The following is a 24,440-nucleotide window of genomic DNA, read 5'->3' as shown; positions in this document are numbered from 1 at the left end:
AGGGGAAGGAGAGCATTAGGACAAATACCTAATGCCTACTGGGCTTAAAACCTAGATGACAGGTTGATGACTGCAGCAAACCACCATGGTACTTGTATACCTATGTAACAAACCTGCACGTTCTGCACATGAATCCCAGAACTTAACGTATAATAATAAAAAAATCTGTAACCATAGATCAAAATTAAGTAGGATTTTCTTCACCACTACACAAACAAATCAAATGAACCAAAGGATACTTTAAAACTTGAGTACACGTCCATCACTAGAATAGTTATAACTAATTCACCTTGTATCTTTGCTTCTGATTTGAGAAAAGTCTATCAGATGATGCTCCTAATCCAGGATAACTCACATAAGAAGTCTCAAGAAACAAGGCTTGAGTAGTCTGTCCATAAGCCATGCTTACCAACAACACAGAGCTCTACAGTTGCCCACCTCAGAAGCTACTCTCCACAGTAAACATATTCTACACTATATTAACACTGTTCAGGGAGTGTATTGTTTGTTTCACTGGGTTCTGACTATATTTCAGGCCCTAGTTAGATACTGGAATCTGCTTTACTCATAAAAAAGAATCCAATGACAGATGATGATGATTCAAAACTGACATATATCTTACACTCTATAATAATTTCTTAATGTCTCCCTTACTTATCTTACTCCTTCACATTCAAACCAAATTTAAGAAGGGTTTAATATCAACTTTTTGTATATACCCACTGGGATATTCTAGAAGTTTTGTAAAATTTCCAGAAACATCGAAGGTTTCTTCTCAATGAATTCCTGGGACTTCTGGACTCTCCAGAGCAAAGGATCTTTCAGCACCAAATGGGGTGCCTTCTATACAATCCCAAAGCTCCCAAGGATTACAACTCAGGAAGGCCTATTCTCATATCATAATCCATCATTCTCTAAACAGGAATTTGGTTGCTAACAGCATTGTTTGCTAACCCTTTATGTTAGGAAAATCCTGAATGAACCACATAGAGGAAGCCTCCAAAATACTATAGAAATTATTTGTCATGAAAATGAAACCAAATGGTAATGCCTAGGTTTTCTTCTAGGGTTTTCATGGTTTTAGGTCTAACGTTCGTCTTTAATCCATCTTGAATTGATTTTTGTATAAGGTGTAAGGAAGGGATCCAGTTTCAGCTTTCTACATATGGCTAGCCAGTTTTCCCAGCACCATTTATTAAATAGGGAATCCTTTCCCTATTGCTTGTTTTTCTCAGGTTTGTCAAAGATCAGATAGTTGTAGATATCCGGCGTTATTTCTGAGGGCTCTGTTCCGTTCCATTGATCTATATCTCTGTTTTGGTACCAGTACCATGCTGTTTTGGTTACTGTAGCCTTGTAGTATAGTTTGAAGTCAGGTAGCGTGATGCCTCCAGCTTTGTTCTTTTGGCTTAGGATTGACTTGGTGATGCGGGGTCTTTTTTGGTTCCATATGAACTTTAGAGTAGTTTTTTCCAATTCTGTGAAGAAAGTCATTGGTAGCTTGATGGGGATGGCATTGAATCTATAAATTACCTTGGGCAGTATGGCCATTTTCACAATATTGATTCTTCTTACCCATGAGCATGGAATGTTCTTCCATTTGTTTGTATCCTCTTTTATTTCCTTGAGCAGTGGTTTGTAGTTCTCCTTGAAGAGGTCCTTCATGTCCCTTGTAAGTTGGATTCCTAGGTATTTGATTCTCTTTGAAGCAATTGGGAATGGGAGTTCACTCAAGATTTGGCTCTCTGTTTGTCTGTTATTGGTGTATAAGAATGCTTGTGATTTTTGTACATTGATTTTGTATCCTGAGACTTTGCTGAAGTTGCTTATCAGCTTAAGGAGATTTTGGGCTGAGACAATGGGGTTTTCTAGATATACAATCATGTCGTCTAAAAACAGGGACAATTTGGCTTCCTCTTTTCCTAATTGAATACCCTTTATTTCCTTCTCCTGCCTAATTGCCCTGGCCAGAACTTCCAACACTATGTTGAATAGGAGTGGTGAGAGAGGGCATCCCTGTCTTGTGCCCGTTTTCAAAGGGAATGCTTCCAGTTTTTGCCCATTCAGTATGATATTGGCTATGGGTTTGTCATAGATAGCTCTTATTCTTTTGAGATACATCCCATCAATATCTAATTTATTGGAAGTTTTTACCATGAAGGGTTGTTGAATTTTGTCAATGGCCTTTTCTGCATCTATTGAGATAATCATGTGGTTTTTATCTTTGGTTCTGTTTATATGCTGGATTACATTTATTGATTTGCATATATTGAACCAGCCTTGCCATTCAGGACATAGGCATGGGCAAGGACTTCATGTCCAAAACACCAAAAGCAATGGCAACAAAAGCCAGAATTGACAAATGGGATCTAATGAAACTAAAGAGCTTCTGCACAGCAAAAGAAACTACCATCAGAGTGAACAGGCAACCCACAAAATGGGAGAAAATTTTCGCATCCTACTTATCTGACAAAGGGCTGATATCCAGAATCTACAATGAAATCAAACAAATGTACAAAAAAAAGAACAAACAACCCCATCAAAAAGTGGGTGAAGGACATGAACAGACACTTCTCAAAAGAAGACATTTATGCAGCCAAAAAACACGTGAAAAAATGCTCATCATCACTGGCCATCAGAGAAATCCAAATCAAAACCACAATGAGATATCATCTCACACCAGTTAGAATGGCAATCATTAAAAAGTCAGGAAACAACAGGTGCTGGAGAGGATGTGGAGAAATAGCAACAGTTTTACACTGTTGGTGGGACTGTAAACTGGTTCAACCATTGTGGAAGACAGTGTGGCGATTCCTCAGGGATCTAGAACTAGAAATACCATTTGACCCAGCCATCCCATTACTGGGTATATACCCAAAGGACTATAAATCATGCTGCTATAAAGACACATGCACACGTATGTTTATTGCAGCATTATTCACAATAGCAAAGACTTGGAACCAACCCAAATGTCCCACAATGATAGACTGGATTAAGAAAATGTGGCACATATACACCATGGAATACTATGCAGCCATAAAAAATGATGAGTTCATGTCCTTTGTAGGGACATGGATGAAATTGGAAATCGTCATTCTCAGTAAACTATCACAAGGACAAAAAACCAAACACCGCATGTTCTCACTCACAGGTGGGAATTGAACAATGAGAACACATGGACACAGGAAGGGGAACATCACACTCTGGGGACTGTTGTGGGGTGGGGGGAGGGGGGAGGGATAGCATTGGGAGATATACCTAATGCTAGATGACGAGTTAGTGGGTGCAGTGCACCAGCATGTCAGATGTATACATATGTAACTAACCCGCACATTGTGCACATATACCCTAAAACTTAAAGTAAAATAATAATAATAAAAAGAAAATGAAACTAAGCCTTTAGAACATAACAGGGGCAGAACTGCACAACAGGAGTCAGAAGACCTTGGATGTGGATCCAGTCCTGCTGCTTCCCAGCTCCGTGACTTCCAGTAAACTACACTCACAGAGATACAACCTCTCAACAAGATGCATTTTATGAGTTTATTGTGAAAATTAGATCAGAAAATGTGAGTGAAAGCTCCTGACATGTGAGGTATATTCAGATTTTCTGATTTTTCTTTTTGACCTCCACGTATTTTTTACTTTCTCTTTAGGAAATGTTCTGTCTCGAAGTATTTCATGGTAAAAATTAACACTTGGAACGTGAAGATATACCTTTCCCATACTGAGCACCTCATTCTCATTAAATTAATTACCACAGTATTCTTTCTCTGGCTATTAATTCAATTGTATAGTATTACTAATACTAATACTAATACAATCATATAGTATTACTAATACAATCGTATAGTATTACTAATACTACATTGATTTGTAAATCAATATAAAATAGTAGTGACACCTTTCAAGGAAAGTAGTGAGGGTGAGAAGGCTTGCATGGGCTTTGGTAAAATCTGCAGCACTCTGATCAATATGCTTATAAGCATATTTTCATATGGACATTGACTATTTATCTCATCTTTTTGTATATAATTCTTAAGAAGACTTACATCATTCAATATACGCTAAACTGTTCGACCCAGCAAGCCCATTCTTAGGTATTTAACTAGGTGAAATAAAAATTTGAGTACCATTAAGTACATGAATGCTCATACAGTTTTATTCCTAATCCCTAAAAATTTATTATAACCCAAATGTCCTAAAGTGGTGAATATATAATAAATGTTTACATCATACAGATGTAATGAAATACTGCTACTCACTCATATTTGTGGCTTAAAAATTTGATCTCCTAGAGGTAGTCAATAGAATGGTGGTTACCAGAGGCTGGGAGGGGGGTAACAGGGAGAAGAGGATGAAAAGAAGTCGGTTAATGGGTACAAAAATACAGTTAGAAAACAGGAATATGTTCTAGTGTTCGATGGCACAGTAGGGTGAAAACAGCTAACAACAACTTATAGTATATTCAAAAATAGCTAGAGGAGAAGAGTTGAAATGTTCCCAGCACAAACAAATCATAAATGTTTGAGGTGATGGATCCCAATTACCCTGATTTTATCATTACACACTGTATGCATGTATTAAAATACCACATGTATTCCACAAATGTATTACGCATAATTTTTTAAAAGACAGAAAGCCACTACTAATACGTGCAACAACATTTATAAATCTATAAATCTCAAGTGCAGAGTGAGGAAACCCAGACTCGAAAGGAACATACTGTATCATTCTGGAAATGCAAATCAAAAGTACTCAATGAGGGTAGCTCCCACTTGTTAGGATGTCTGTTATCAAAAAGAGACAACAAGCGTTTGCAAGGATGTGAAGAAAAGAGAATCCTTTTACACTGTTGATGGAAATGTAAATTAGTACAGGCATTATGGAAAACAGTATGAAGGATTCTCAAAAAATTAAAAATAGAATTATCATATAACTCAGCAATCCCTCTGCTGGATATATATGCAAACAAGTGAAATCAGCACCTCGTAGAGATGTCTGCACTCCCATCCCATGTTCATTGCAGCATTATTCACACTAGACATGATATAGAAAGAACCTAAGTGTCCATCCATGGATCAATGGATAAAGACATTCATATATATATATATATAATATATATATGAATACTATTTCATTTCAAAAAGAAAAATATACTGTCATTTGTGACAACATGGATGAAACTTGAGGACATTATGCCAAATGAAATAAGCCAGACACAAAAAGAAAATTACTGTATGATCTCACTTATATGTGAAACCTAAAATAAAAAAAACAGTAAATAGGAACAGAGTAGAACTGTAGTTATTGCAAGGAGGGAGAGGAAGGGAATAGGGAGAAGTAGGTCAAAGGTTACAAATTTGCAGGGAGGTAAGATGAATAAATCTAGAGATGTACCACATGAGGACTATAGTTAATAATATAGTATTACATACTGAAAATTTCCGAAGAGAAAATTTTAGGTGCTCTTACCATAAAGAGCTATCTATGTAAGGTGACAGATATGTTAATTTGTTTGAATATAGCAATCATTTCACTATACATATATAAACATCATATTGTACACCTTAAAAATATACAATAAAAATAAAATTTCAGAAGAGGAAAGGCAAACTTACAGGAATATAAAACAGATCAGTGGTTGCCTAAGTCAGGGATATGGTGGTGATTGACTACAAAGAACCACAGGAGATTTAGGAAAATTTGGGGTGTAATAAGACTATCGCATACTCTGATAGTATGATGTTTACCTAAATGTCTATGTGTAACTGCAGAACTATATACTGAAAGGCTTTAGTTTTATTACATGTTAATTATGCCTTAATAAAAATGAGCAAATATTAAATTATAAGTTACAAAACACAAAATGAAAGGAATTAATTTATTGCATTAAAAAATCTTATTGTGTTAAGATTCATAGAAATCATGTACTCCCTCCAGCTCTCGTGGAAACCAACATTCTTCCCCAGGCCCCTCACTTAGTAGCAGTGTGCCATGGACAAGTCACCTAGCCTCTTTTATCCTGTTTTCTCTTCTGTAAATGAGTCTACATGTTATCATGATTAAATGAGATAGTACTGGAAAGTGTTTTTAGAGTACCCCAGCAAGTGAATAAGCATTGAATCTTTATGTCTCTGACTAGAAAATTATGATCTCTAGACCTCAGATCATGTCGTGGCTGGGTAGAGCAAATAAATTCATTTAAATGATTTGAGACCTGAAAATGAAAGAGATAACAAAAGAATGGGAGAGAGAGAGAGAGATCAAGTAAAGGAGGGTGGGTGGATAGGAACAGCAAGGGAAGGATAAAGGAAACAAATGAGGACTTAATAAGCATAGTTTTTCAGATCTAATTAATTAAAAATATCAACCAAAAAGAAGATAAAGAAAAATCACCACTGATATATGTTGGTATGTATACTTCTCACTACTGATACAAACAGTAATAGAAGGATGCACTCCAAGCTTAGTAGTTGTTATATCCAAGAGTGGACAAGAGTGAGGAGAGACAAAGAGGCCTTCAACATTTTCTCCAAACACATCTAATGAATTGTTTAAATCATTAAATTAGAATGTATTAATATCTTTTTTCTTTAATCAAGTTGTGAATTATCACTTATAAAATGTTCATAATCTGGTTTTATGCTCAAATTGCTAATTTTCAGAACTCTGCTCAAAGAAACCCTGAAAATAATGAGATCTAAATTATTTAAATCTCATCATTAAACAAGAAGCAGAAGTTCATGTAGGCCCTTAAATCATGAGCACAGTGGTGAAGTGCCAATGTTGAGGTAGCTGTCACCTTCCCATCCACATAACTCACCTAACTTCTGCTGGAACTGGAATTTACTATCTTATCTCAATTTTATGACATGGTAGATTCAGGCCAAACAAAAGAGTGTTATATCCTTCTAATGGACAGAATAATAGAACCATTTTACTTTAACAGATTTATTCAGTTTTAATTGATGTACATAAGCTGCATATATTTAAAGCACACATTTTGATGAGTTTGGACATATGCAAACACCTATAATATCGTCACCACAATCAAAACAATAGATGTATCCAGTGCCTCCAAAGTTTCCTTGTGTCTGTCTTTGCTTGTGTGTGGTTTCTTGTGTTTGGGGTGCTTATTTTTATTCTTTTGGGTTTTGTTTCTTGGTTTCGTAGAAACATTTAACATGAGAATTACCCTCTGAACAGATTTTGAAGTATGCAATACCATGTGGTTAACTATAGGCACTTTGTCGGACAGCATATCTCTAGAACTTATTCAATTGAGTATACCCATCAGATACCTCCCTATTCTCCCACTTCCCGAACCCCTGGAAACCACTATTGTATTCTCTGCTTCTATGAGTTTTACTATTTTAGATATCTCATATAGGTAGAATCATGCAGTATTTGTCTTACTATGACTGGCTCATTTCACGCTGTATAATGACCTTAAGGTTCATCCATGTTCTTGCAAATGGCAGCTTTTCCTTTCTTCTTAAGGTGGAAAAATACCCCATTGTATGTATATACCACATTTCTAATTCATTCATCTGTCCGTGGACACTTGGGTAGTTTTCGTATCTTGGCTATTGTGACTAATTCTGCAATGAACATGGGAGTGTAGATATGTCTTCGACATATTGATTTCATTTCCTTTGGCTATATATCCAGTGGTGGGATTACTGTGTCATAGAGTAGTTCTATATTTAGTTTTTCGAGGAAATTCCACGCTGCTTTCTCTAGTTGCTGTACCACTCTACAGTGCCACCATCAATGTATAAGGGATCCCAATGTCTTCATCTCATGGCCAACACTTTTATCTTTAGATTAAACTTTCTAATCTTAAATTTTTAGTTGTATTTAACTGTTCTAACTTGAACTAGCATTGAAAAGGGTTCAGTATTACACAATGTCTTCAATTCAGGGCAAGTTGGAAGCTAAGGATCCCTGAGGACAGCAAAAGTCTTCCCAAACACTTGGCTCTGTCTAAAACACAGAGTTGGAAAGTTTCCAACCCAGAGACTACTCTTTACAGTGTATATATGCCACAATGAGGTGGATGCACTGTCACCCACACTGGTCACTGCAGAAAACAAGTTGGACTTCATTTCAAACTTAGGATAGAATCTTGAGTAAGCCTTATCAGTCTAGAAGGATCTTGTTTCAGAGGTGATTCTTAGAGGGTAAGTATATCACAAGCTACCTGATTTTTGAACTTTCACTTCATCTCATCCACTAATTAAGTCCAGAAAATAAACCAAAGAATGGTGGCCAGGTCCCAGCATGGGGAGGTGTGACAATATTACGATTCTTTAAGGATGAAGAACAACTGCCAGAAACAAACCATTAGAGTTTCATTGTTCAATGAAGTGTTCCTGATTTAGTCCAACATTTATGTTTTATAAATAATTCATAAAGAAAGAAATATAGGAAGCAATCTACTCAGCCTCACAAAGGTAATTGGTGGGAAAATTTATACTGGGACCAAGAACTTTTTACTCCCATTCAAAGTTCTTTACAGTAAATACTTGTTACATTAGTTTACTATTGCTGCTGTAACAAGCTACTACAAATCTAGTGGCTTACCACACACACACACACACACACACACACACACACACGTTATATTCTTACTGTTCTAAAGTAAAGAAGCCTAAGATGAGTTTTCAGAGCTAAAATCAATAAAATGAGTTTTCAGAGCTAAAATCAAGGTGTCAACAGAGCTGCATTCCTCCTGGAGCTTCTAGAAAAGAATCCGTTTCTTGCCTTTTCCAGCTTCTAGAGGATGCCTCCATCCCTTGCTTGGCTCATAACATTCTGCCTCTTAAAAGTGCATCACTCCAACCTCAATTTCTGTCATCGCATCTCCTCTGACTCTTCCTCTTATAAGGACCCTTGTAATTCATTGGGAAGTTCCAGATAATCCAAGTAAATCAAGATTCTTAAATTATTCATATCTGTACCTTTTTGCCAGATCCAGGAATTAGGACATGAACATTTTTGAAGGCCATTATTCTATACAGCACAGCTTTCTTACTGTGAACAGGTGTTTTAGGGGGAAAAGGAAAATCTTAAAGTAATGAATCTGACAGAGGGATTTCAAGTAGCCTGTCAGGAAGGTGGAAGAGATATTGAGGGAATGGGGACAGATGGTGCATCCTGACTTTTGCTCTGTAACTACACATTAGTGACTTCTGACTCCAGTTACATGTAGGACCAAGCATGGCCACTAATGACTATCAATAAGGAAACAATGATCATTAGTCAACCAACATGTTCTTTAAAAAGTAGTTATTCTATGTATATAATTAACTCCTGAGTGGTTCTCCGAATGATTTTTGTTCATTAATTCAAAAAATATCTTCAGTGCCCAGGATTCCAGATACAATTCCAGAGGTTGGGCATATAGCATTGACAAGAATTCTTGCTTTTGTGGAATCAATATTCACCACAGCAAATGCAATTTTGGTGTCACATACAGATTTTCATTCTACAGAAAGGGTAAGAACATTTGAAGAAAGTCTATAATTTATCAACTACCTGGGGAGTCTCACTCTATTTCTAATTTCTACTTTCAGGAGATCTGTTTTCTGACTTCTTCCTTTATCTGAATTCTTACCACTATAACTTCTATTACACTATTTTCCAGTGGGTTTTATCCAATAAATATGATTGGTTTTATCTCCCCACATATATATATATATATATATATATATATATATATATATATATAACTGGTGGGGTCATGTTTCACATACCATGATTCTTTGTATTGACTGTAAAGCAACTCAAAAACAATGCTGGGGAGATTTCTTGGCTTATTCACTCATTCATTCGACAAGTATTTATGCTGTATCTATCAAGTGCCTAACAATGCACTAAACCTTAGAGACGATATAAAGGTGAAAATATATACATTATGTTTAATAAGAAATTGAACATAGATAAAATGAGAATCTAAGGTTATCAGAGCAATTTTAAGTAAGAGTTGTGCAAACCATTCTGTGATTTACATCTAAATCCTCATGACCTGAACTATAAACTTATCTAGAAATGGGCAACAAAGACAAAAATAAATCCTTCTGATCACTAAGAGAAAAAATAGCCTTCTAGCAAAGATGCTATTAAGGCTTCCATGAAGTAGGAATAATAAAAATATGCTGTGAAGTAGAAATATATGTGGTGCTTCCTCCAAACTGAAATTTGAATAGCAAGAACTGACAACTCAGAATAGCAAAAGAAATGGTGGTAAACTTCACTTTTAGTGAATTTACAAGGAAAAGACAAAACTAAAAGAGGGTTATTAGGTCATTCAAAAAATATGAGATTCTGTGTAAAGTTTACCCAAAGCCAGAGTCTACACAGAGGGCAAGGTGGATTTTTTTAAGTTAAATACATTTTTTAAATCAGAAAGGAAACGGATGAGAAAAAAAGAGAAGGGGAAATTGAATTATTGAATTCAACAGGAGACTAAGATGGTTCATTAAGTGGAAAACTGTGATAAAGGAGAAGAAATAGCAAAGTAGGAGTTTGTCTAGATGTGCAATATTAAAAGCTCCAGTGCCCCAAAATATTTCCTTTAACATTAGAGTTGCTTTATTTAGGTTAACATACTGCAGCATTAGAGATGTTTTCCTTTAGGTTAACATACTGAAGTCCCTAGTGTTGCTTACATTGCTACAGGAAGGATACTCCATTGAGCATTGCAGACAAATAAAACAAATAACAGCTGGCTTTCCTTAGTGGAGATCACATGCATGCAAGACATGAGACTCTTAATGATGAAGAAATAAGTGATCCATTTTTAAGCTGAGTCATTACCCAAGAAGGATTATCAAGGACTGGTTGCTTCAGGAGACAGAGTAATAGCTGAAGGGCTGGGTAGGAGAATAAGAGTCGCAGGAATGAGGCCACAACTGAGTAAAAGAATAAATTGAGCTAAACACAAAATTTACCTACTTCACAATCCCTCATAAAGCAAAGATGAGAAAATAATACAAAGAGCAAATGGCAGCAGATCTAAAAGTTTACTCAGCTTTTGTCCTCGTCTTCACATTTCATAAGTATTAAGATCATCTTTGGGTCGCTGAATGGCTTCCAGGATGACACATTGGGTTATAAGTGTTTGATTATTTTGATGCATCCCAAACCCTCCATGGAAAGAATGTGTTCTCTCCTAAGGCCATTGCCATTAGGAGATATCCTGCTTTGAGTTCCCTAGTTCTGGCCTGGCTATTGCTCTCAATAATTACAATGACATGAATTATAGTTATCATCTATTTACACTAAATAATTGTGATAGTGTGACAAATACAAATAGTCTAGCATTTGATGAAATCATTTAAATTTAAATTCACCTAATTGGAATTGCATGGGATTGGAATTGGGCAACTATTTAGAATAGATTTATGATCACTACATTTTAAAATTTTCTTAAAAAGATGTTCATTATTCTCAATTAATAAACTCAATGAGCTGGAAAAGATCTGAGACTACGTTCTGAACCAGTTCCTTTATTTACCCATCCAGGAAATGTCAGTTTTTCCCTCAGTTTTCAAGGTTCAAAAATATATTTCTTAGCTATTATGAACAGGTGTCATGCCTTTTTTTTTTTTTTGAGACAGATTCTCACTCTGTCACCCAGGCTGGATTGCAGTGGCACAATCTCGGTTCACTGCAACCTCCGCCTCCTAGGTTTAAGCGATTCTCTAGCTTCAGCCTCCCGAGTAGCTGGGTTTACATTCATGCACCACCACATCTGGCTAATTTTTGTATTTTTAATAGAGATGAGGTTTCACCATGTTGGCCAGGCTGGTCTCGAACTCCTGCACTCAACTGATCTGTCCACCTCGGCCTTCCAAAGTGCTGGGATTACAGGTGATGAGCCACCATGCCCGGCTGTGTCCTGCTTCTCATTAACATAAAAGTCCAAATGTTCTCTTACAAAAAGGAAATCTCCATCCTTTCAACTAAGCTGATATCCACTTAATTCATCCCCTGTGGATATAAAGAAGTTGTCAGGTACTCTGTCAGACAAGTGCTTAATATCCTTGGTGTTGGTAAAAGCAAATAAAGATCACTCATCTGTACCCTCTAGTTTTATTCACCTCAATTTGCTTTAGCCTTCCTCAAAGGATCCATCTTCTACCTCTTTATCTTGTCACTTTTGTCTAATCACTCCATTTCACTACCTGAACTTCTCATTATATAGACCTAAAAATTTATCATAAATGTTTTGAAAACATGAACAAGTATAGGAGGATTTATTGCAGGTTGTTAAATATTACACATTTAGTTTCCTACTTTTTTTTTTCTCCATTCTTCAATCAACTAATTTTAACAGACACTACATTTCTTTAGTTCAGGGTGAGTTAAAAACCCAGATGTTTTCCTTACAAATGTTTTCAATTATTCCTTCTCCATCTTGAGTCCATGAAACTGGAATTTCATCTTTTAAAGCTTCACTTATGACTAGTATCTGATGAACTTTCTCCTTTTTATATCTTGGGTCTTCTCTAGAAATAGAAGTAAACAACACGCTTGTTAGGAAGACAACAAGCATGTTTGTCTTTTCAGGGCTAATAGATTTCCCCAAAAGTCTCTGGATACCACAAACAACTTTACATGCATCCTAGTCCTGCCCTGAACCAAGCCACAGTGCAGACTCCAGACTCTGTAGTGTACTCCTTTGCACCTTTGGATCTCCAAGTCATTTCTAAGTTTTAGTTAAAAACTAAGGTTAATTCTTGTTCTCCCTTTCCAGGTAATTCATATTTATGCCTTTGCTGTGATCACCATTTCCCCACCACAACCACCTGTTTCTTTCTGCCCCAGGCTAACAAACTGTTACCTGAGTCTTTCTTGCAGCTGAAGTTTATCTAGTTTATCGTGCTCCCGTTGTGAACTTCATGCCATCCTTACCTTGCAGCTATTTACAGACTATCATCTCAAGCACACAGAGGTATTTGAAATCTTTATATAAATGGAAAAATAGCTAATTAACTGCACTGGAGGATAGTGACCTAATAAAGCTATAATGACCTGCGACTGCAACTCTAAAGTCAATGAGCCAAGAAATTGTCTCCTAGAAATATATGCAAAGCAACAAAGAAGAAATGTTGATAATGAGTCACAGGAGAAAGGAATGACTCTAGAATCTCTAAGAAAAATCAGTCTCCACCACTTTATATTTTTCTGGATTATTTTTCTTTTTTCACTTTTATTTTAAGGTCAGGGGTACATGTGCAGGTTTGTTACATGGGTAAAGGTGTGTCATGTGGGTTTATTGTGCAGATTAATCACTCAGGTATTAGGCTTAGCACCCATTAGTTATTTTTCCTGATCCTCTCCCTCCTCCCAACCTCCAATAGGCCCTAGTTTGTGTTGCTTCCCTCTATGTGTCCGTGTGTTCTCATCATTTAGCTCCCACTTATAAGTGAGAACATGCGGTTTTTGGTTTTCTATTCCTGAGTTAGTATGCTAAAGATAATGGCCTCCAGCTCCATCCATGACCCTGCAAAGGACAGAATCTTTGACAATTTAAATCCTATCATGATAAATGAAAGTGTCTCTAGATAATCTAATAATATCCACTCTCCAAGATATTCATAAAAATCATATGGAATCCTTTTAAATTTTATCTATAATGAATAAAGTAGGCAAGTAAAACAGTAAGCTATAAAAATGTTAGTATCTTATAATGTGACTTTTATAAGTTATAAATGTAACATATTGTACTAAGCACTTTGAAGATATAGGCTTTATCTAATTCACATTCATTTTTTCCAAAGCAACTTGCAGTTTCCTGTAATCAAAGAAGACTATATTCATTGAATTTAATAAAAGAATCCAGCTGTTGAAGTAATTCCATTATCTTTTACTGTGTCTGTCATCAGGAAGCAGGAATAATATGAATAAGGATTGATTTCAAAATATTAAAAGGAAGCAAGGGGACTTGTGTGGTTTTCTAACCTCAGGTGTAATCATGTGTCTCTGTCCATGGTGCTTAATGATCATTGGTTTACAACAAGCATTGATCAATTGATCAACAAGCAATGATCACTGGGTTACAACAAGCAATGATCACTGGGTTACAACAAGCAATGATCACTGGGTTACAACAAGCAATGATCACTGGGTTACAACAAGCAATGATCACTGGGTTACAACAAGCAATGATCACTGGGTTACAACAAGCAATGATCACTGGGTTACAACAAGCAATGATCACTGGGTTACAACAAGCACTGATCACTGGGTTACAACAAGCAATGATCACTGGGTTACAACAAGCAATGATCACTGGGTTACAACAAGCAATGATCACTGGGTTACAACAAGCAATGATCACTGGGTTACAACAAGCACTCTTGTTTTTCTTGTTTATCCCCTTTAATTTCCGTTCTCAATCCCTTTCTCTCAAAGACAGCCATTCTGGTGTTTTTAAGCGTGTCTTGCTTTTGTGTTATCGTGAAACATGCAGTATTGTTTGTATGCATATACATATAAAACGGTATTCTGTATCTCATTCTAATTCTTTTTTTCCACTTATCTCATGTTGCTATATGTACATCTAGTATATCACTTCTAAATACTGCAGAGCACTCCATGGTGGGTATGCACCACGTTCTGCCTTTCTGAGTACTCAGATCACCCCCAAGTTTTTCAGGGTCACTGACTGGAGTAAGCAAGTATTGGACCTTGCTTCTAACTTCAACCCTCACATACCAACAATGTTAATATTTAGCTAGAAGACACCAGCGTAATAATACCTGTTGTTAAAAAATTAAAATACTTGCACACTGGTTAGAATATAGCCACTGTCACAAGCCTCTTAAGGTTCCAACCACTTCCAAGTTGCTTCCTCAGAACTCCTTATGAATCAGCTACTAAAAGTTAATGCCTGGAACAGCAGGAGTCTCCAGGATCTTGCTCCAACTCTGGCACCAGCATCTGTTCTGATCAATGCAGTGGTTTAATATTTTGAAGATCATATCTTCCCTATACTAAAACCAACATTGCCGTGGACACCTTTTACATTGTCTCCGTAGAGATCAGCAATGACAATGATCATGTCTTTTAAAGCATTATGAGGCATTGATCTTTTGAACTAGTGAGAATTATTTTATTAACCACTGTTTTGTGGCATGGGAAAAACTACAAATAAAGCAAATGACTGATCTAAATTAGTGAATAGTTCCAACCCTAGAAATTATATCAAAGTGGGGGCACAAATATCATGTTCTTCTCCATAGTCCTGACCCTAGACTTAGGGTTTTAAAGAGCAGTCATTAATTCATCCATGTTGCTGTGCTAGCAATTACTCATCAGAAATTCATGACAAAATATTCAAATGCCCACTCATACAGAATTAGGCCAGAGGGTGAAATATAGAGGCACTAGGAACCGGCTAAGATGGTTATACTGCCAAAGATTCTCCAGTGAGAACTCCTAGGGAAAACTAAGCATAAATAGACAAAGACTTGAAATACAAACATCAGTTCTGAAGTCGTAACACTAGGAAACTCAAAAAGAGAGAGGCCAAGAGTTCCATCTGTATAGAAGCAAAACGTAACTGAATCAAAGAAGGAGCAAGAGAAGACAACGTAGAACAATCATGTACACAGCTTGCCTCTACAATCCAACCATGGTGGGATGGAGTCGAAATGAACCCCAAGGAAAATCTATACGCCAAGACAATCTCTACCCCAGTCATACCCCCAAGAAAAATCTATATGCCAAGACAATCTCTACCCCAGTCATACCCCCAAGAAAAATCTATATGCCAAGACAATCTCTACCCCAGTCATACCCCCAAGAAAAATCTGTTATATACTCAAATTACAACAAACCATCATCAGTCCCATAGATAACTTGGGGGAGCTTAATTAGGAAGAAAGAATGCAGATGCCATATGTAACATCTAAGAAGTCACTTATCTTGTATCAAGATCAAATAATAAACCAATTAAGCAAATTTAACATCACTAGTGATGCTGTGTGGATATTGTGTACTCCCTGTTATCACGTGATTAGAAGATCTTTTCATCTTTTGAGTATTCTTTTTGAAAATCCAGAAACCATGTGTAACTATAATAAAAAATGTCAGACAAACTCAAATTGAGGGACATTCTACAAAATATCTGACCAATATTCCTCTAAGATGTGACACCATGAAAAGCAAGGTAAGACTGAGAAATTATCACAAACCTCAGAGGAGATTAAAGAGACCTAATAGCTAAATGTAATGTGATATTCAGATTTGATTCTGAAACATAAAAAGACATTAATGGAAAAAATTGGTGAAATTTGAATAAAGTCTAGAGTTTAGTTTACAGTAATGTATTATACCAATGATGATTTCTCAGTTTTGGAAAATGTACCATGGAAATATAAGGTGATAACATTAGAGGAAACTGAAACTTGGTAAGGGGCATATGGGCACCCTCTGGACTATCTCTGTAACTTTTCTGTATATCTAAAATTATTCCAAAATAAAAGCTTTATTTTAAAACAATCAAAAGAATCAGAAAAAGAAATGTAAAATAGGACTGAATAGATTAAGTGAAAATCATACTTGAACATTTGTTGAAGCTCTGCTATTTGACAGTCACTCAAGATACAAGGTGAATTATATCTTATGTAAGTAAAAAATTAACAGTCCAGTGGGAACAACAGATTTATCAACTATGCAAATATGTTCTAAAATGATAGAAGACAGCAGAACACCAGGAGTCTCTCAGTCTGGGTTCTAGGATCTGGATTTGGATCTTCCATACACGACTTTTATCATCTTGAACTAATTACTTTCTTTTCTAGTAGCTGAGAGTTTCCAAAATGAGGAAAGACGGAAATTATTTATAATTTACTTTAAAATTCAAAAACTCTATGATCCTACTAAGTAATCACATGTGCTTTCAGCGCCAGTGTATCTGTCTACACTCTGTATGATGCAGGAGCTGGGGCTCTGCCAACTTTCTCTTTCTTTTTTCTTTTCAGCTTCTCCTTGCTTGGACTCACCATTATGGATACTAGAGGGAAGCTGCAAGGCTGGAGATAGAAAAAGGGACTTGCTTCTTCCCATTTGCCTCCTCTCTGCTTGCTGTGCCTGTCAGCATTACCCAACCACACTCATCACCTCAGCAACCTTGGTTGTTTTCCAAAGCAGCAGCTGAATCCAGTTAGTTTTTCCGATGCTAGAGGAGCTCTGCTCCTCACACCCTCCTCAGGAACACCTGCACCAGCCAGTGGTGCCTCTTCCTCAGGGGTGTTATGACACAGAGGGCCTCCTCTAAGCTCAGAGACACTAGCACCAGCCAGGCAGCATCCGCCTCTGCTGAGATATTTGAGTTTCACCTCCACAGGTTCTTCCTCCAAGCTTTAAGAGTTTGGGGTGTTTTATTTATTTAAGTCCTAGTAGTTCTAACCTCTTTCCTTTATTTCCCCCATTCGAGGGGTGAAAGCTGCTTCCTACAAATGCTACATTTTTATCTTAAAGTTCATTTTTTTCAAATAACTAGTTAACAACTGTCAAAATTATGAAGTTACAATTTCAAAGATCTAATTAGCTTTTATTAGTGATTCTAGAATTGGGCAATACCTTGTTCTATCAAATAGAATGAATGTTCTCAATGAGCTGAGCAGAAGAACTTGGCTTTGTAGGCAGAAAAAGGCTGAAGACAGCAGAATCAGAGACAAAAAATGGATTGGCCTTTTCAAAGATACTTAAAACAGAAGGGACTTTTGTATTACAGTGAGTCAGCCTGACTGTAATGTGGGTTTTTTTTTGGGGGGTGGTGGAAGGGGGTGGTTGAAAATGGCTAATTTTGAAGTTCAGTGTGATTACGCGGCACCTAGCACAAGTGACTATTCTGGTTTTCCTGCTGTATTAGTTCATTCTACCCTGCTATAAAGAAATACCCATGACTTGGTAATTTATAAAGGAAAGAGATTTAATTGACTCACAGTTCTGCATGGCTGGAGAGGCCTCAGGAAACTTACAAACACGGTGGAAGGCAAAGAGGAGCAGACATCTTCTTCGTAAGGTGGCGGGAAGGAGTGAGTGCAAGCAGGGGAAATGCCAGTAGCTTATAAAACCACCAGATCTCGTGAGACTCACTATCACGAGAACAACAGAAGGGAAACCATGTTGTTCCCATAACCCAATCACCTCCCCTCAGGTTCTTCCCTTGACACATGAGTATTATAATTCAAGATGAGATTTGGGTGGGGACACAGAGCCAAACTATATCACCTGGTCGGCTGGGGCCTAATACAGGAGGCTAGCCCAATACAGTAGCTCCCACAAAATTTATTTAACACAATTTTATACTTAGTTAATTCTTTATACCAAAATTCCTCTTTAAAAAAAAGTGTAGTTTCTCTCTACTGGACTTTGAAAAAAGATAAGCAAATAAATAGCTAACATATAATGAGCTGAAAAAATAAAAAAACAACTTAGCTACATAGTAAGACAAATCAGTAAATCTAGTAAAAATTAACCTTTATCTTTAAAGCAAGATAGTCTACCTTAAATGGAAAAAATAGAAAATGGGCAATGAACCACATACTGACATTCCAAATGGATTGTTTAACATTTAGAGTAATTCTATTTGACACTACATATAGGTAAGAATGTTGGTGAAATAAAGTAGCCACACTGTTTAATCTTTAAATCTCTTACATAAGCAAGAGATTCATATCACAACTCAATTTGGGAAAAAAAAAAGACAACACAACACATACTAGTAGAAAGTGATATTCTGGTTAAATGTAACATAGCTTACATAGCACTCATCTGTCTGAAATTCTAGTATAATTTGCCTTTTTGTATAATCTCAATATATTTAAAAGATTTTACTGTAATTCACAAACTGAAAGCATCGTCTTTTCATTGCCACCTTCATCTCTTTATTCCTAAAAGTATAGATGACTGGATTCAAAACAGGAGTGATAACTGCATCAAAGATGGAAAGGAATTTATCCAGATGTGGTGTGGGAAATGGAAAAACATAGAAAAAGATTAATGGCCCAAAGAACAAAACCACCACAGTGACGTGAGCTGACAACGTAGAGAAAGCCTTGAATATACCATCTGAAGATTTTTTCTGAACAGTCACCAAAATAAAGATGCAAGAGATTATGAGAATTAAAAAAGAAGCCAGAGAAATAAATCACGATTGGCAGTAACCATGAATCCCATTGTGTAGGTCTCCATGCAAGCCAGTTTGATAAATCGAGGAAGATCACAAAAGAAACTATCTAATTCATTAGGGCCACAGAACGGCGGGTCTATAACAAAAGCCAAATGAATCACGGAGTGAATAATACCTATAATCCAGGAAATGACTAAAAACAAAATACATCTTTGTGGGTTCATGATGGTCAGGTAGTGGAGAGGCTTACATATGGCCACATATCGGTCAAAAGCCATGGCTATGAGCAGCACCATCTCAGTGCCCCCAACTGCATGGATAAAGAAGATCTGAACTACACAGCCCCCAAAAGAGATGGTTTTGTGCTTCCTGAAGAGGTCATAAATCATCTTGGGAGCTGTGGAGGAACAAAATATCAAATCAATGATGAAAAGTTTGGCCAGCAGGAAGTACATGGGGGACTGTAAATGAGGGTCAGAGGTCACAGTTAGCACAATGAGGAGATTTCCCATCAGGCTTGACACATAGGACACTGAGAAAAAGAGGAAGAGGAGGAGCTGGATCTTCCACGAGTCAGAGAGTCCCAGGAACACAAACTCAGAGACCACAGAGTGATTGGCTTCATCCATTGCCTCTGTCGGCTGTGACAACTCCCATGCTAACTGAAAGAGGAGAGTAAGGAGAAACTTTGATTTAGGACAAAAAGCATTGATGTTGGTAAAATCATGAGCAATTCATATGTTGTCAGAAAACTAGACAAGGGCTAATATATGCCTTTAGAGACAATTTCAGTCACAAAGCAACTCATATTCCTCTATTGTAAATTTTGTCACCAGAAAATACGTTGCACAGAATAACAACTCATTTACTTACTTGAATGGATACCTTTGTTTTATACACACACACACACACACACACACTTCAGCTCATGTCTTCACTCCACATTCTTCACTCAGCCTACATGCCTTTGTCATCATTACATCTCTCTAATTCTTCCTATTTTCTTCAGTACCCACTCTGTCTAATTCCTTTCTCCATGAAGTCCTCTTTGATACCCTTACCTTTATATACACTAAGTGGAAATAAATCTTGTTTATACTGTGGTAACAAAATCAAAAACCTTTGTACTAATAGTGTTAATAGTGTTCTAAGAGTGATCTAACAAAGAACACTATTGAATTTCTGGTCATTGTAAATCATGTTTCTTCAACATGTCTTCAAATTACCCTTTTTAGACTTTTGCATGATAATAGTATAAATGGCATTTACATTCATAAACGGCAACTCAGCTTGGAATAACTTAAGTTCCTTTCACACTGATTATCATCAGCAACCTTCCCACTGAAGCAATTTATTTAAGTGAATGATTAAATTCTAAATTGCTCCCTAGAAGCTGAAAGTTACTCTATCAATGTCTCCAATTTCCACTTACTCCTAAAACTGTTTTAATTTTTACACAAGACTTTTGTTTTATCTTTAAAATAACACTTTATTTTTATACATAAGGTTAGCAAAGATTTATATTAGATTATTCCTAGTGTTGCTAAAAATTTGGAAAACAGGTTTGTCCACTCATTGTTGGTACTACTGCCTTCCAGACAGTCTTTCATGTTCTATCTCTATTTAAAACTTAAGGTCTTTACGTACCACACTTTGTATTAGTCCCCACTGAACACTTTTTTAAGCAGGGCAGAATAGTTGTTTAAATCTGATCTTTTCCATGAAGACAGAATTAAGCTCTCCACTTAGCTCACTCCTACAAAAGGAAAAACGATTATCAGTGGTGATAAGCAACTCAATCCCAGTGTGCCTTTGTAGTGTTCTGAAGCTCATGATTGTGTTTAACACAGAGCACCGACCTCCCCCACACTCCTACTATTAAGCCTAGAATGTAACAAAAAAAGATACTCCAGAGATCATCTACTGATCGACTCACTCTGTCCTCTGCTCAGGTTGCTCAGCCCTGTGCTGCCCAACAGAAATGGGAAATGAATTAAAGTCATGTGAGCTTATCACCAATCCAAATAAGGATGATAATTCTAAGGTTTTTTAAATGTAGATCATTGTTTGAAGTCACTCCAATAAAGATGGGTAGAAAGGGCTCAGGACACCACTCAAAATATGAAAAAGATGGACAGGAATGGACACTGGAGTTGCATGCTCCCAAATTACTGTTCCTGCTGCCATCAACAATACAGCAAGCCTTATAGAAGTCTGTTGTTATGACCTGAACGAAACTTTGCTAACGATTGTAAAATTCTTTCATTTTAGGGTTAAGAAAACCAAGGTACAAAGACGGTAAATGACTCTGCTAAAGCTACAGGACAAGTTGGTGGCAAATCCAGAATATGTTTGACTTTTGGTTTCCTCAGTACAGGTTATTTCCACTACATCATGTTTCTTCTTTTGTGATGATCTTTGTGTACTGTCTGTGGCCCAGGAAACCATAACATACGAAAACTAGTTTGTTTAGCATTGTCTAAAATTCCTCACATTTTACTTGCACTGGACTCAAATTTTGCACTCCAACTTTATTCTTTGCCTGGAGACCCACACACAGCACATCTGTGCAAATGTCACTGGAATAACCTTTCCAATATTGAACATGAAATCATGACTTGACTCTACTCATTCTGCTGCCTTCTATATTTCGGTTGTTAGTTAATCTGCTGCAATTTTCCTGTTGAATAGCAAATAATTCATGACTCCTGGTTGATTAAATTCTCCCTCTCACTGTCCTGTGTGTTTCCATTTAAAGTTCTGATCTCCATCAAAGACAGTTTCTTTCCATTTAACCCACCTGGACCGGTGTTGAAATAGAGGATCACAAAATGCAGAGCTCACTGATGTTATGATCATCACTTGGCATAAAAAGTCATGTGTAATACCTCCACAGGGGGAAAGGGAGCTAATTAGCAGCACAGAACAGTTACTTAAATGTTGCTATAGAGACCTCAGATTGCCATCCTGAGTACATTTGGCCAAGGGAATTCATTCTGTGCCATCCACGGAACTTTGGCCACAGCAATTAAAGGGGAAAGCTGGCAATGGGTCACTTGAAGGGAAGGAAGAGGAGAAACTAGGGACCTTTTGTGTGTAAAAATTACAGAATTTTTTTTTTGACACGGAGTCTGAGCTTTTGCTCAGGCTAGAGTTCAGTGGCACGATCTCAGCTCACTGCAAGCTCCCTCCCAGGTTCACCCCGTTCTCCTGCCTCAGCCTCCCTAGTAGCTGGGACTACAGGTGCCCGCCACAATGCCCAGCTAATTTTTTGCGTTTTTAGTAGAGACGGGGTTTCACCGTGTTAGCCAGGATGGTCTCGATCTCCTGATCTCGTGATCCGCCTGCTTCCGCCTCCCAAAGTGCTGGGATTATGGGCATGAGCCACTGCGCCCTCCTGTTTTATCTTGTTACCTGCTTGTTTTCCTTATTTATGAGGGAAGAAACTCTGTAAGAAGGAAAATATATACTTTCCAAAAGGTGAAATCAAGTTTACCATTGTGGAAGGAAGGAAGGAAGGAAGGAAGGAAGGAAGGAAGGAAGGAAGGAAGGAAGGAAGGAAGGAAGGAAGTGGGGGGAGGGAGGGAGGGAGAGAGGAAGGGAAAGAGGCCTCCAATGTGGCATCTAAAACGTGGTCCATGCCCCACTAGGAAGGATAACTGAATTACAGGTAATAATATATACAGTTGTGTAGTCAACATTTGGTTAGTTCTTAATTGTGTGTGTGATATGGGGAGATGAATAAGGTGTTATAAAAGCAGCACACGAGGATGGACTCAAAATGCTAGTGCAGCTGAAGTAGAGAAAATCAGTGATGGATTTAACCTCTCATAGATTAAGTTTTTTTTATTTATAAAACAAAATCAACAAAACAGAAAACCTCTGGTTATATTTTATTTCTTTACATCAAAAATATGCAGAGAGTCAGTGAAAGGGCCACTGATAAATTCTAATTATACAGAGTATACTATATCACTTACCTATTGCTGCACAACAAAGTAGCTTTAATCAATAACATTTTACTTGCTCATGTGTCTGCAATTCAGGCTAAGCTCAGCTGGGCAGTTCTTCTGCTGGTCTCGCCTGGGCTTTCTCATGAGACATTAGTTATCTGGCAGCTTGACTGGGGTTGGAGGGTCTATGATGGCCTTACTCACCTGTCTGAAGCCTAATGCGGGCTATAGACTGGGCCTCTCTCTCACAGGGTCTTTTATCATTCATTAGTCTTGCCCAAGCTTCCTTACATGGTGGTGGAGGATGCTATGGGTGGGCAAAGAGAGAAGCTACAAAGCAACTTATGCCTAAGTTCTGGAACTCATGCAACATACATTTTGTCATATTTCCTTCATCAAAGCAAGCATAACGCCAGGCCAGATTGAAGGTGGGGAAATAGACTCCACCTCTTCGCAGGAGGAGCTACAAAATATTGTAGCCATGATTTTCAATCAACTAAATACTCCATAGCTAACAATTCTCAGTTGTATCAATTGGCTAAGTCTCATTTAGAAATATTTTTAATATAGGCACGTGATACACATCCTATCCAGGGCTCTAAGGTGCTGTTACTCCAACTTTCACTAACTCAAAGGAACATCAGCTCTCTCCCACTCCTGCTTTTGTCTTAGATTCAACAGATTTGTAGTAAGTAATTTTTATAGTTATTTTCTTAATGAGTTTATATCCTGATACAAAACTTCAGTTAAGTCACATGACCTTCTAGAGTCTTCACCACCAAGGACAGTCCAGCCTCCTACTTGTCAAAGAAGGTTCAAGAACACTGAGGTAGAAGCACAGTCACATTACTTGAAAGAAGTCTAGAGGCCCTGTGGAAAGAAACTTTTCACCATCAACAAATGAGATCAAACATACACAGAATGATTTGATGAACTTGAGTTGTCCAAAGGAGGGCAGTCCGATGCATCTCAGATAAAATCATTACAAAAGCAAAAGGTATCTAGCAGAATAGGCCAGACTAAGCAGCAAGGCCTGGTGACTGCATGGGCAGCAACTGAGCAGGGATGTACACGAACACACTCTAACACAGCCTCTCTACCCCTCCCCACACAGTCCCCAGATTCCTACAGTTTCAGGCAGTGGCATGCAGGCTATGCAGAGATAAGCAATTCAGGAGAGATGAACAGTAGCTCAAGCAGATAGCTGTGTGCCACAGAGTGGCTTCTGTCTCTGAAGCAGAAGAATGGCTATACCACAGCCAGCAGAACAAAGGGGTAGCACTGATTATATGCAAACTCTCCCATCCTAATACTCTAGAGAGAACAGTTGG

At 37.4% G+C, this 24,440-nt stretch overlaps 1 protein-coding gene across 1 annotated transcript; it reads right to left on the bottom strand.

Annotated features, from left to right (window-relative positions):
* Window positions 1-18,847: 18,847 nt before the first annotated feature.
* Window positions 18,848-19,785, bottom strand: LOC101141008 (olfactory receptor 4F6-like). The gene is given in 2 exon segments (XM_019010560.3): window positions 18,848-19,176; window positions 19,179-19,785. Coding segments are annotated over 2 exon segments (936 nt in total).
* Between the last annotated feature and the right edge of the window lie 4,655 nt (window positions 19,786-24,440).

Source organism: Gorilla gorilla, chromosome 16 (genome assembly GCF_029281585.2).
Source record: "Gorilla gorilla gorilla isolate KB3781 chromosome 16, NHGRI_mGorGor1-v2.1_pri, whole genome shotgun sequence".
NCBI classification, from domain to species: domain Eukaryota; kingdom Metazoa; phylum Chordata; class Mammalia; order Primates; family Hominidae; genus Gorilla; species Gorilla gorilla.
This window is presented reverse-complemented; position numbering and strand designations above follow the sequence as displayed.